Below are 14,132 nucleotides of genomic sequence, written 5' to 3' on the forward strand. Positions count from 1 at the left end.
ATCCTCTGTTCAGTTTTGGGCCCCTCGTCATAAGAAGGACATTGAAATACTGGAGAGAGTGCAGAGGAGGGAACGGAGCTGGTGAGGGGCTGGAGCACAAGTGTGATGGGAGCGGCTGAGGGACCTGGGGGGTTCAGCTGGAGAACAGGAGCTGAGGGGAGACCTTCTGATCTCTGAACTGCCTGAAAGGAGCTTGGAGCCAGGGGGGTCGGGCTCTGCTCCCCAGGAACAAGCGCCAGGAGCAGAGGAAACGGCCTCAAGTTGCGCCAGGGGAGGCTGAGGTTGGATGTGGGGAACAATTTCTTCCCCAAAGGGCTGTGGGGCATTGGAACAGGCTGCCCAGGGCAGTGCTGGAGTCACCATCCCTGGAGGGTTGGACAGACGGACATGAGGTTCTCAGGACATGGGGCAGTGCTGGGGTGGGTTATGGTTGGACTCCATGATCCTGAGGGTCTCTTCCAACCAAAGTGATTCTGTGATTCTATGATTCTAACCCTGGCAACAACAGAAAAATAAGGACAGTTACTCCGAACCACAGGAAGTTTTATGCATTCAAAAACACCAATAGTGTTTTATTCAGAAAAAATAAACAGCCTCGCTTCGATTGAGATTCACATTCACATGAGATGATATTTGCCTGAAACATATTGTGCCCCAACAGCACAGAAGGGTGCGTGTCATCCTCATAGAGGCAACAGGACCCCACACACCCACACAGCCATTCCCACCCACCTCGCTTCGGTTTCTGCTGGTGTTGATCTTTGGTTGTCCCTTCGATTCATTCATTATTTCCTGGTTTAGCTTAGTCTATCTTATCCAAAATACATCCTGTCATTTCTTTCTTTTAGCTTTACATTTTTTCCTAGGAGACTTTCTCGACTTCAGCCAGATGGGGCCTCTCCTCTTTCCCTTGGCTCTGCTCGCGGTGAGGAGGATAAAGCCTCCTCTGTTCTCCTCGGCCAGGCTGCCAGCGCGTGTAGGACGGTTTATCTGGAAGGAACATTTCATATTTTTCCGCACTGCAACAGACACAATAAATGGATATGGAAGTTCCTTCACTGCTGAAGAACCGAAGCGTAGAAAATGCCCTCTCCATCCCTCTTTCAGAGCAAGAAGACAGAGCTTGGGCACTGTCCCCACCCTGCCACCCTCGACATTGAGCTCCAAGTTCACAGGACCACAGCAGGGACCTCTGGCGGTCTCTGCTCGAGCACCCAGCTCGGATCAGCTCATCAGCACCTTCTCCGCTCCAAACTGCCCCCAAGGGTGGAGCTCCCGCACCTCACCGGGGTCGTCAGCCCCTGCTGAACTATTTGATCCCCCTGCTGAGCAACCACCTGGAGCGATGCTGAAACCTCCATGGAGAAGCGGGAGGGGGCTGCACCCCCTCGGGGTGTCCTCGGGGTTCCCTCCGCACAGCTGGTTCTCCACAAAACGTAGTGCTGGAGGCTGCCCACAGAGACAGGCACTTAGAAATGACATCTGCACTAATAATGACTTGCTTGAAGTTCCTCTTCCTCCATCCTGCTCTTTCCCACCTCCCACATGGAGAAAACTGCATCTGAGAGGAACTCAGGACTGCACAGGACCTGACGCCCTTTTACACCCCGTGTACCACGCTAGAAGGTTTAAGTGCAATCGCCCCGCGGCTACTACTGATGGAAAAACAGCCTTCATTGTAAACATACACTTGACATAAAATTGGACCTTCATTTTCTGAGCAAGCAATTGTCTTGCCCAAGTATAAATACATTCTTTAGAAATATTAAAATATAAATGCATAACTTAAAACCTGCTTTGACACAGGCAGGACTCGCAAGGAAAGAAACGCGCGCTGTGAGCCCAGGGCAGAGCTTATACATTGAGTTTTGTCTGGGTCCCTCGGTCAAGCCGCGGTGGGTCTGGAGGCCGTGCCGCTGCCGTGGCACAGCGCTGTAGTGTTTGTGTGTTCCTCACCGCGTTTAATGCCGTCACATTCGCTTTCAGGCAAAGCCTAATGCGCAGAGAACATCAGCCGGTGCCCTTGAGTGCCAGTGACGCTGGGTTTTGGCTGGAAACGTTACGACTGTCGGGTGGTCCTGTCCTCTGCCGGACACGACGGTGAGTCCTCGCTGGTCCCTGACACTCCCCAGGGCGGGGGGTATTTCCAGCAGCCTCTGAGGGGAGAAGCCTCCTTTGGACAGCGTGATCGCTGAGGCTGGGGAGCAGCTGACGGACTCTGATGTATTTAGCACTCGAATAACTGCCACCTCTGTAAAAACGATGTCCCAGGGCTGGGGACAGCAGCGGCGGGTCAGGGCCGGTCGTGCCCCGGGCCAGCGCGCAGCAGAGCCGAGCAGAGCTGGCTCAGGTCGCTCTCGTCGTTCTCCTCGGGCTCGCTGGCCTGCGAGGGGGGGCTGCAGGGCCAGCTGCGGCCCGGGCCCGTCCCCAGGGACGCGGGTCCCTGCGGGTCCCCGCACAGGCTGCCCGCGCGGGACGGAGCCCGGGGGTGGCCGGGCTGGGGGTGACTCCGCTGCCCGAAGAACGGCCCCAGCAGGGACTTCTGGAGGGTGGTCTGCAGGCTCTCGCAAGCCCTCTGCGCTGCGCCCTGCGGGGTGTAGTGCAAATCCAAGCGCAGCACCACGTCCGCCTGGAAGAGCAAAGGACGCCAAGTGAATCGGAGACAAAGACTCGAGCGTTTTCGGGCTGCCGCTGTCAGCAGAAACGGGCTGGCCGGCAGTTCCGCGGGCTCGCAGCCCCATGCTGTGGCACGACGGAGCAGCGCCGCTGCCAGAGAAAAGCAGCTCTGGCGCGATGCTCGTGGGCATGAGCCGCCGTTTTTGGATTTCAGGACCTCTCCTGAAATTGGGACAGCTCACTTGGGACCCGGCCAGCCCAGTTGTCACCGCAAGCATCGCCCTGGGGAGCGGGGGGGGGACAGGGGCTGCAGCCACGGCAGCGACGCCACGGTGTCCGTGCGGCCACAGCTCGGGATTGCCGCACACACGGGAGGAAAGCAGGCATGGGGAGGGACGTGAACCACTTAAATAAAACACACACCGCGCAGCAAAAGCCAACAGCGTTAAACAGCAGTGCTCCGCGGGGATCCATTCGCAGTCTAGCGCTATTTTAGATTTTTATGAAAGATGGTGAATAAATCAGAATATAACCGTATTTATGGGAGCCAAATCCCTGAATATGAAGCCCCAGCATGGGGCTGTGCCCGAGATGCTTGGCTGTGCGAAGCAGGGAGATGGATAACGGAGCAAGGAGAAGATTTTGGCAGGCAAAGCAGGGTCCTGGTCTCATGTCTGCACTTCAAAGCAACACCGAACTCTTGGGAAGGGTTCAGAAAAGAACTCCAGGAACAATCAAGGACTGGAAGAGCTGCCATATGCCAAGGCACGTCAGGCACTCAGCAAACGGAGCCGTGTGTGCAGATCCAGGCAGCACCTCGAGAGCAACACGGGCCGCGAGTCTGCGCGGAGCAGAGAACAGCAGCTGGCACACGGTGTTAGAGGGGAAAATTCAAACGAGAAACAAGGTGCACACTATTTAGGGAGAGATAATCTGCTGGAGAGACAAGCCAGGGGAACGGCAATTCTGCCTTTCTCGTGGTCTTTAAATAGTTCAAGAGCCTTTGAAGTGTGGCAGAGCGGCACAGCTTGGATCAGGCTGGTGGTGTCACTGATGGCAGCGGATAAACCCCCCGCTGCTCGAGATCCCCGGCAGCCCCTGAGCCCATCGCTCAGGCTAGCGAGACATCATCTGAAATATTTGGGTTACTCTGATCTCCCCTGGGCTGACACAGGCTCAGAACAGCCTCCCTGGCTGGGCAGCACAGAAAAACAGAGCGAACAGGAAAAAACCCAGGTTCCAGTGTAAGTTGGGGAATGAGCTATTAGAGAGCAGCGTAGGGGAAAGGGACCTGGGGGTCCTGGGGACAGCAGGGTGACCATGAGCCAGCACTGGGCCCTTGTGGCCAGGAAGCCAATGGGACCTGGGGTGGGTTAGAAGGGGGTGGTCAGTAGGTCAGAGAGGTTCTCCTGCCCCTCTGCTCTGCCCTGGGGAGAGTAAGTTGAGGAGGTGTGGTCTAGACAATAGAGTTGTGAGGTGGGTTGCAAACTGGCTTAAGGAGAGAAGCCAGAGAGTGGTAGTCAATGGTGCGGAGTCTAGTTGGAGGCCAGTATCTAGTGCAGTGCCTCAGGGGTCAGTACTGGGGCCAGTATTATTCAGTATATTCATTAACGATTTAGACGAGGGCATAGAGTGACTATCAGCAAGTTTGCTGATGACACCAAGCTGGGAGCAGTGGGTGACACTGGAAGCTGTGCTGCCATCAGAGACCTGGACAGGCTGGAGAGCTGGGCGGGGAGAAATTTAATGAAACAGAACAAGGGCAAGTGTAGAGTCTTGAATCTGGGCAGGAACAACCCCAGGTTCCAGTAGAAGTTGGGGAATGACCTATTAGAGAGCAGCGTAGGGGAAAGGGACCTGGGGGTCCTGGTGGACAACATGAGCCAGCACTGGGCCCTTGTGGCCAGGAAGGCCAATGGCATCCTGGGGTGTATTAGAAGGGGGGTGGTCAGTAGATCAAGAGAGGTTCTCCTTCCCCTCTACTCCACCCTGGTGAGACCACATCTGGAATATTGTGTCCAGTTCTGGGCCCCTCAGTTCAAGAAGGACAGGGAACTGCTGGAGAGGGTCCAGCGTAGGGCAACGAAGATGATTAAGGGAGTGGAGCATCTCCCTTATGAAGAAAGGCTGAGGGAGCTGGGGCTCTTTAGTTTGGAGGAGACTGAGGGGTGACCTTATTAATGTTTATAAATATATAAAGGGTGAGTGCCATGAGGATGGAGCCAGGCTCTTCTCGGTGGCAAACAGTGATAGGACAAGGGGTAATGGGATCAAGCTGGAACACAAGAGGTTCCACTTAAATTTGAGAAGAAACTTCTTCTCAGTAAGGTTGGCAGAGCCTGGCTCAGGCTGCCCAGAGAGGTTGTGGAGTCTCCTCTGCAGACATTCAAAACCCGCCTGGACATGTTCCTGTGCGACCTTACCCAGGCGTTCCTGCTCCAGCAGGGGGATTGGACTAGATGATCTTTTGAGGTCCCTTCCAATCCCAAACATACTGTGATACTGTGACATTCCAACCCGCCTGGACACCTTCCTGTGTAACCTCATCTGGGTGTTCCTGCTCCATGGGGGGATTGCACTGGATGAGCTTTCCAGGGCTCTTCCAACCCCTGACATTCTGGGATTCTGTGAACCAAGAGGAAGAGGATGGCTTTTGTGCCTTGAAGGTCCACCAGCTCCTGCACCATCCACCTGCGTGTCACAGTGACACAGACATGCCAGGCACGGCATGGAGACACAGTCAGAGGGACACATCCAGCAGGGACGGGGGGTACCAGCGACATGGGGCTGCTGCAGAACCACGGAGATTTGCACCTCGCCGATCCCCACCTGAATTCTCTGCAGTCCGCAGAGCTGGAAGACGCAGTCCAGCTCCTCCCGCTTGTACACGGAGGCGAGCAGCGACTCGGCTGGCTCCGGGCGGCTCTCTTCCAGGACAGCCGCATCATCCACCTCCTGTGTCAGGGAAAGGAAAAAACAGAGGAAATGTAAGGAAATTGGAGCATCAGCCCTGGTGTGGACACGCGATCACCCGCACAGCGGTGCCCTTGACGCTTTGGCTGGTGGAAAGGCTGTGTACCCTAGTGGAAGTACAGAAATACGGGGTTTCACACACCCGCCTCGTGCATGGCAGTGCGAAATCCTAGTTAAACATCCCCTGAGGGCACCTACCAGGAAAACCGGGGTACAATGGGATTTCCAGCCCAGCCCACAGCAGCAACAGCCAGTGTCACAACCCGCTGCAGCACAGGGGTGTGTTGGGGGCAGTGAGGTTTCCCAGGGCGCATGTTCGAGTTAACCCCCTGCCACCTATAAATCAGTCAATTCTGTCTGAATTACTCAAACTTTCCCAAAATAGCCCTGTCTCTTTGAGATCTCCAGTAACAAACGTGCCACTAATCGCACAAGAAGAGACAAGGGAATAAGGGCCTCATGAAACAGCAGCTCGCTCTGGATTTGAGCCCCCTGGGCTGGGTGACAGCCCGCGGTGCACCAGCCTGTCCCATGAGAAGGTGTTTCCCTCTGCCAGCAGCCACAGGGGCCGGATGCTGCCACGGTGGTGTGGCCAACGCCGGGACGTGCCGGCGGCTTTGGGCAGGTCAGCGCAGCCACACGTGGCACATCGGGAGGGCCGACCCTCGCAAGGCTCCCGTGCTGTTGGCAGAATCAGCACGGGGGGTGCTGAGGAAGGACGTCGGGACACTGCGGGAGGCACGGGTTGGAGAAGCCCAGGGAGGTGTTGCGAGGCTTAGCAGACCTTGCATAAAGTTGCCTGCAAGCAGCCACAGCAATTTGTTTCTGGTGAGGAAAATAGTCGGGGTAGAAACTAAAATCACAGAAACACAGAATCATTTTGGTTGGAAGAGACCCTCAAGATCATCAAGTCCAATGTTACCCCAACCCTGGCACTGCCCCATGTCCCTGAGAACCCAATTTCCACATCCGTTCAACCCTCCAGGCAGATGCAGAGAGCGAAAAGGTCTCCCCTTCGTCCCTTGGGATGATCCCAAAGCGAAGGGGCGAATGCTCGACACTGGGGGGAAATGCCCGAAGTCCCTCCAGCATTCACACAGGGAGGACGTTGTCTCTTTGGCCAGGACCCTCACCATGGGGACGCAGACCAGAAGGGACCAAAGGCACCACATGGCCCAAACTCCACAGATTTGGTGATGCACGTCATGCCCAACAGATGCTCTAAGGGATCCACATGGGTGCTGACTTTGCAACAGCCTCAGGCGAAACCCCTCCCAGACATTCACTCTTCTTACCATGAAAATGTCATGTTCACTCTGGATCTCCCCCACTGCAATTCAAACCATGACTTCCTTCCATGCTGGGAAAAACTTTTTGTACATTTGAAGGCCTCCCATCCACCTATTTTTGCTTTTCTTGCCTAAACCACAATTCTCTTACTACTTCTTTATTCCTTTGGATGCCCTTCAGTTGGTCCCCATGGAGCACAGACCCAAAACTGGATGCCCCAGCAGCAGCGAGAAGAGCCAGAGAGGATCTCACACAGACCCCAGAGCTCTGGTTTACAACCTCAGCTTAGTTTTCTGCCCTGGTTTTGTTGCACCAGCTGCTGTGGATCTCGACCAGGATTTGTACACCAGCCGTTTCCCACTCAGGACCCTGCATCTGCTGGGTAACAGCCTTGGCCTCAGATCGCATCTCCAGTTCTTCCAAGTCTTTCTCAAATCTAACCCGGCCTTTTAGCACCTTGCAGAGATGCCCAGTGTTACGGCATCTGTGTATCTAACAAGCGCGTGCTACGGCACATCACCGAGGTCATTAGTGAAAACAGAAAACAAGCCCGCAGCCCCGGTTTTCCAAAAGAAACAGCATTCAATCATCCTCAGAGCAGGAAAGTTTTAGTTTTAATTTAATGCCTCTACACGGGGTTTTCCTTCTCAGATGCAGGACTTTGCGCTTCCCCTTGTTGAATTCATGAGGTTCCTGTTGGCCCATTTCTCCAGCCTGTCCGCATCCCTCTGGAAGCAAACACAACCATCAGCCGCCCCTCCCAGTCAGGGTGAGCAGCAAACCTGCCGAGTGTGCGCTCTGCCCCACGTCCAGAGCAGCAACGACACAAACTGCTGGTGACACGGAGCTGGGAGCAGTGGCTGACACTGGAAGCTGTGCTGCCATCAGAGACCTGGACAGGCTGGAGAGTTGGGCGGGGAAACATTTAATGAAATAGAACAAGGGCAAGTGTAGAGTCTTGAATCTGGGCAGGAACAACCCCAGGTTCCAGTGTAAGTTGGGGAATGACCTATTAGAGAGCAGTGTAGGGGAAAGGGACCTGGGGGTCCTGGGGACAGCAGGGTGACCATGAGCCAGCACTGGGCCCTTGTGGCCAGGAAGCCAATGGGACCTGGGGTGGGTTAGAAGGGGGTGGTCAGTAGGTCAGAGAGGTTCTCCTGCCCCTCTGCTCTGCCCTGGGGAGACCACACCTGGAATCTTGTGTCCAGTTGTGGCCCCTCAGTTCCAGCAGGACAGGGAACTGCTGCAGAGAGTCCAGCGCAGCCACCAAGATGCTGCAGGGAGTGGAGCATCTCCCGTGTGAGGAAAGGCTGAGGGAGCTGGGGCTCTGGAGCTGGACAAGAGGACACTGAGGGGGGACTCATTCCTGGGGATCAAGATGGAAAGGGGGAGTGTCAGGAGGATGGAGCCAGGCTCTTCTGGTGACAACCAGGGACAGGACAAGGGGCAATGGGTGCAAACTGGAACACAGGAGGTTCCACTGAAATCTGAGAAGCAACTTGTTGGGGTGAGGGTGGCAGAGCCTGGCCCAGGCTGCCCAGGGAGGTTATGGAGTCTCCTTCTCTGCAGACATTGCAACCCGCCTGGACACCTTCCTGTGTAACCTCATCTGGGTGTTCCTGCTCCATGGGGGGATTGCACTGGGTGAGCTTTGCAGGGCCCTTCCAACCCCTCACATTCTGGGATTCAGGGATTATTGGCTCCACCACCTTCCCAAGGAACAAGGTGAGGCTGACCAGCCCTGTAGCTCCTCAGATCTTCGCCCTTGCCCTGCTGAAGGCAGGAGTGACACCAGCTTTCTTCCAGGCCCCAGGACGATCACCTAGAGCTAATGGAAAGTGGCCTCACAGTCTCATCACTGGCTCCCTCAGCTCTGGTGAGTGCATCCCATCAGGTCACAGAGATTTGTACACGTTCAGTTTGTTGATGTGCTCCTTGACCTGGTCTAAGTCTTCCTTGCTCCAGACCTGGTCTCCGGGGCCTGGGAGTCCTGGAGACTGAGATGAAGAAGGCATCAAGCACCTTGGCCTTTCCCACATCCTGTGTCACCTTGTAGAAACCCTTCTTGTTCCTGCTTTAGCTTTGACTTTCCTAACCTCAAGTTGACGTGCTTGAACCACATCTCTATAGCCCTTCTACACCAGCCACCCTTGCTTCTACCTCTTGCACACCTCCTTTCCACGTGTGAGCTCAGTTAGGAGCCCTGGCACATCCGGCACCTCCTGCCACCTCTGCTCCCCTCCCTGTTCATCAGCATCCTTGAAAATCCACCAGCGCCCCAGGACCTCTCGTATCTCCAGGGCCACATCCCACAAGAACACAGCTCTCCAGCTTGATGACCTTCAAGATAGTCACCTGGGTGAGGACCGAGCCGATCTCAAGCCCTGACATGTGAGATTCAAAGCAAGTACTTCCTTCCATTAGTCTCCTTTATCATTGCTGGCTGGGTAGGAGTCAGGAAATGGAAAAAAAGTATTTTATAAATTAATTTTTTAGCCCACTCGTAATTATTTATAAACATTTCCCCAAGGTGGAGTGCATTTTTTAATACAGATGATGCCCAGGAAGTGGCAAGACCAGAGTTTTAGCTGGCCCAGAGTTTCAGATATTCTAAATAAATTGCAGAAGTGGTGACTGGAGAGGCCGTAGGTCAAACAGCTCCAGACTTGGAAACAAGGAGATCAAACATAAAAGTTTAAAAGAAGTAGACATTTGAACAGCACAGAGCATAAAATGGGAATGTCTTAGATCTCAGCATCAGATGTCAGGATGTGCTGCCACCGCTGCAGACACCACTGGAGGTCAGTGTGAGCTCGCAGAGGACAGGGACGGGGATCCCACCGCCCTGGCTCTCCTGGGGTCCCCATTTCCTCCTGAGGCAGCTCTGGATGCAGGAGCAAGCAGCTGGGTCCCCCCTTCCCCACCATGCAGGGCGGATACACATAAACACACAGAAAACACGCGACTTTCACGTGTGCTTAGGGGGCTCACGAGGGGAAATGATGCTCCGGCTTGGTCCTGGGCAGGATCAGGCTCCAAACCTCCCGCTGCATCAGCAACCACAATGGACCTGGGGTCAGCATCCCTCCACGAGCAACAAGGGCAAAAATCCACCAGAGTCACGCTACGCTTCAGCAAAAGGGCTACGGAAAATGAGGAAGATGGTCAGCAAAAAGGAGCAGCGAGTTAAATCCATAGCTGGGGCACAGAAACCACCAGGAAAGACCACGCTGGGCATGTGGTCTGTTAGGAGAGGTGTGAGAAATGGTGTGAGGAAACTGCTCCAGCTCAACCGGGAGTAAGTACAGGAGGATATATTGTTGCATTAAGATATATCACAGAATCACAGAATGTCAGGGGCTGGAAGGGCCCTGGAAAGCTCATGCAGTGCAATCCCCCCATGGAGCAGGAACACCCAGATGAGGTTACACAGGAAGGTGTCCAGGCGGGTTGCAATGTCTGCACAGAAGGAGACTCCACAACCCCCTGGGCAGCCTGGGCCAGGCTCTGACACCCTCACCCCAAACAAGTTTCTTCTCAGATTTCAGTGGAACCTCCTGTGTTCCAGTTTGCACCCATTGCCCCTTGTCCTGTCCCTGGTTGTCACCAGAAGAGCCTGGCTCCATCCTCCTGACACTCCCCCTTTCCATCTTGATCCCCAGGAATGAGTCCCCCCTCAGTCTCCTCTTGTCCAGCTCCAGAGCCCCAGCTCCCTCAGCCTTTCCTCACACGGGAGATGCTCCACTCCCTTCAGCATAGTATTAGCACAGTGGACTATGAAGGCATCATTCAAAAAGCCAGATTTGCTTCCAAACGCAGAAAACAGAAAGGCTGTTCACCTCAATCAGATTAACTGCAATAATTTAATCAGGCGGGGCAGAAATCGATCTGAGGAATAACTGACAAAAGGCACCAAAAGCGGCACCCAACATACTTCTTGATGCATTAGGAGCAAGGCACAGGGGGTCTGCAGGGCACCGGTACGTGGGAGAACACTCAGAGGTGTCTGCACGGAGGATTGTTTGCACCAGAGGCAGCACAGAAGATCCTTGTCCATGTGGGTTCAGCCTTTTCCAGCCCTCAGAACCCCACAACGCTCCTCCTACCCTTGCCCCGGTGGGAACCGGGGGGACGGACCAACATGGGGACTCACGGTGGGTCTGCAGAGCAGGACACGGGCGTCAGCGACATGGGCCGGGGTTGGCTGCAGCTTGGCGCACACGTACATCATGTTGGAGAAGAGCCGGTGGAAGCAAAGCTCCACCTGCGCGCCGCAGGGGAAGGTCAGCGTCCTGCTCAGCGGGTCTGGAAGGAAAAGCCCCGCAGGGTCAGCAGCTGGTGGCCCTCAGCTCCCTGGGGGTCCCACCAACACCCCCCGCAGACACGGGGACCCCCAGCTCTCCCCTCTCACCGTGGCTGCGGCCCCACTGCTCGGCAGCTGCTCCCGAGGGGCAGATGGGGTCCGTCAGGGACCGGGCTTCCTTCAGGGTGTGTTTGATCTCCATCACCTGCTTCCCAGTGACCAAGGGATCCCGGCCGATGTCTGGGGAAAAGAGTTTGGAGGAACAAGGGTCACTCCAGCTTCCTTATTTATCATCCTGCCTTTCAGACCCTGCGCGAACATCTCCGTACCACTGCCAGGTTATTAAAAGCTCGCACGGGTCATGGCCTGCAATTTGGTTTATATGGAGGGGGATCAGAGGCGCTGATCCTCACCCTTGCTGGGATGGCTGGGGTGCCAAAGAGCCGCTCGGTTTCTGCTAATACCTCTTCTCACCCTTCTACTGAAGGAAGCGGTTTCCAGCCTGGATTAAAAGCACTTCTTTACCTTCTAACACATCCTCCAGCATGTGTGTAACCTTCTTCTCCTGCAGAATATGTTTCTTCAGATATTTCATGAAGATCCCAGAGCTGAACTCCCCATCCTGCAACTCGTAGGCTTCCGCATCTTCACACCTGCAAGGGTAAGGACTCGTTCTCACGTTTCTGCAACGCGCACAAAGCCCCTGGGGTGAGTCAGGGCTTGTCAACTCCATCTAGAGTCTGTTGGCCGAGATCAAGTCAGCAAAGTGCTTGGTTTTGCCCCAGGAGAGGATGGGAAGGGCACAGGACAGGAAAAGGCAGGGAGGGTGACGGGAGAGGGGAGCGCAGCCTCTTTTCCAGCCTGGGTGGGTGACAGCAGATGCAAAGCCAGCGGAACCGGCACTGGGGCAGCCAGCATACTCATCCTCATCTCTGGAGGCTTCAGCTTGAGGCAGGTGTGCTTTAGGAATCAGGCTGTGGCATGGAAGGATGGGTTACAGGAGCTGACACCACATATAACCTGTAACTGATGCACATGCTGCCACTAGTGATGTCAGGAGGAAGAAAAAAAGCGTCTGAATGGGGAACACTAGAGATGGAGGATGAGAACCAGAGGAAACACGAGCAAAGCCTCCAGAGCCACCAGGTGTGAAGGGCTGGGAGATGTGTCTGTCCTGCGGCGCAGCGCGGGCACGGCAAAGCGTACTCACGTGGCGTAGCCGTACACGGTGTTGCCCCAGGGCTCCAGCGCCTGCACCTGCGAGAGGGGACACTCCGGGTTGTACCTGGAAGAGGAGACAGAGGCGCCTGTTGGTGTTGGGGACACCTGACAGCACGTGGCGGGAGGGGACAGAGCCCACGTGTGCCACCAAGTCCACCTCCTATGGATGGCCAGAGATCAAGATCAACCCTCACATCAAATAAAACCACCCATGTTACCTGGGCAGCAACAGAGGTTGAAGCTCGGAGTCCTACAAAGAACTTAAACCACAGGAAAATGAGTAGATAAGACCAGCTGTGACCCTGTTATTTTCAAGATCAAATCCAAGGTGACAGTCCTGGTTTCCACCAAAAGAAAGCTACCCTGGTTGCACTTAATGGCCGAGCCTTGCCCATCTGACTGCAGGAGGCTGAAGAGCGTGAGGACCAGCTGCCTCCAGTTTACACCAGTGTCTTGGAGCTGTTCGCCGTCACGCAGGGACAGGAGCCAGGCAGGGTGGCAGTGTTACGCGGTGTTATTCGGTTGCAGGGCGGTTTCCTGGGGCTGAAGCTGGCGCAGCAAGGAGAGCAGAAGGGAGGATGTAGCACCAGCAGCCAGCACGGTATTAATACCTACTGCTGGTGGCCTGGTCTGGAGACGTTTAATAGCGGCATTCGTCTGGCCTGTGTAAGTTTTCTAAAGATGATCAGAAGAGAAAATGTGGAGAGGGAGATAAGCTTCTAAATACGAACACTGAACAGTTTTATCTGCCCCTAAGCTGCTCCTAAATGAACACAGAAATCTGAGATTCCAGGTCTGAGGAGAAATGAGACACGGGATCCCAAAATAAGCCGAGGTCCTGTTGTCCCCCAGCTGGGAACGCCCACCCGAGGTTGTGCAGACACGGCTTGATGCAAAGCTTTTGAAGCTTCAGCTTCAAGCTTGAATTTCCAGGGCCGTTTCCAGATGGTGACCAAACATGGGAAGAGACCCAACAGCAGAGAAGGTGGCAGCGCTCCCTCCTGCTTCACACCCCTAAAAAGCCTCATTTATACAGCACATCTCATGCAACCTGGTTGCGATCTGCATCTGAGACAGGCGACGGCGTCCTTCTGTCCTAAGTGAGGCACACTAGAAACCCTCATAAATCAGGGAGTTCTGGAAGAGAAAATCGTATCCGCCCCGAATCAGCACATAAATGCAGGAGGCTGCACACAGGCTGCGTGTGCCTGGTTCCTCTGCTGAAGCTGAACATCTGCTACCACTTGGCAAAGGAGGATGTGTTTCTCATCGCCTTGGCATTTCTGCTGCCGACATTCGGGGTGAGGAGATGCTCTCACAGACACCGCTCGAGCACGGCCGAGTGAACCGTCAACACACTCACAGCATCAGCCCCACCAAAAGGGCGCGGGGAAAGGAGGCCCCTGTTTTAAGGAGTGGTGTAAACACACACAGCTATGAACTCCAGACTCTATAGTGAGCTGAAATGGTGACTTCTCAGGAAGAATGAGCTCAGGAGAGAGCTTCTAGAACGCCCTGTGAGGCCGTGGATAACAGCTGGGGATGACGCTAAGCGCTGTGCTTGCTGTGGGAAAGAGGAGGAAAGAAGGGGGAGATCTTGGGGTGGGAGAGAGAAAAAGAGCCGCACAACCGTGTGGGAACGCCACAGCAGATATCACAGTGCGTCCTTTTGCCAAAGCACCGTTAAGACTCCACAAAGCCCAGAAATCGCTGGTGCAGCCAAGAAAGG

At 54.9% G+C, this 14,132-nt stretch overlaps 1 protein-coding gene across 2 annotated transcripts in view; it reads right to left on the bottom strand.

The window, feature by feature from the left end:
* Nucleotides 1-548: 548 nt before the first annotated feature.
* Nucleotides 549-14,132, bottom strand: part of LOC309443568 (mucosa-associated lymphoid tissue lymphoma translocation protein 1-like) — a 30,076-nt gene continuing 16,492 nt past the window's right edge. For both annotated transcript variants that reach the window (XM_082060620.1, XM_082060619.1), the window contains 6 exons: nucleotides 12,393-12,467; nucleotides 11,708-11,835; nucleotides 11,291-11,422; nucleotides 11,033-11,184; nucleotides 5,446-5,571; nucleotides 549-2,629 (listed from right to left, as the gene is read on the bottom strand). In XM_082060620.1, coding sequence (XP_081916746.1) covers nucleotides 2,294-2,629; nucleotides 5,446-5,571; nucleotides 11,033-11,184; nucleotides 11,291-11,422; nucleotides 11,708-11,835; nucleotides 12,393-12,467 — 949 coding nt within the window. In that variant the 3' untranslated portion in view covers nucleotides 549-2,293. The remainder of the gene's footprint in view (nucleotides 2,630-5,445; nucleotides 5,572-11,032; nucleotides 11,185-11,290; nucleotides 11,423-11,707; nucleotides 11,836-12,392; nucleotides 12,468-14,132) is intronic.

This window comes from Streptopelia decaocto (genome assembly GCF_964273445.1).
Source record: "Streptopelia decaocto genome assembly, chromosome: 9".
Lineage (NCBI taxonomy): Eukaryota > Metazoa > Chordata > Aves > Columbiformes > Columbidae > Streptopelia > Streptopelia decaocto.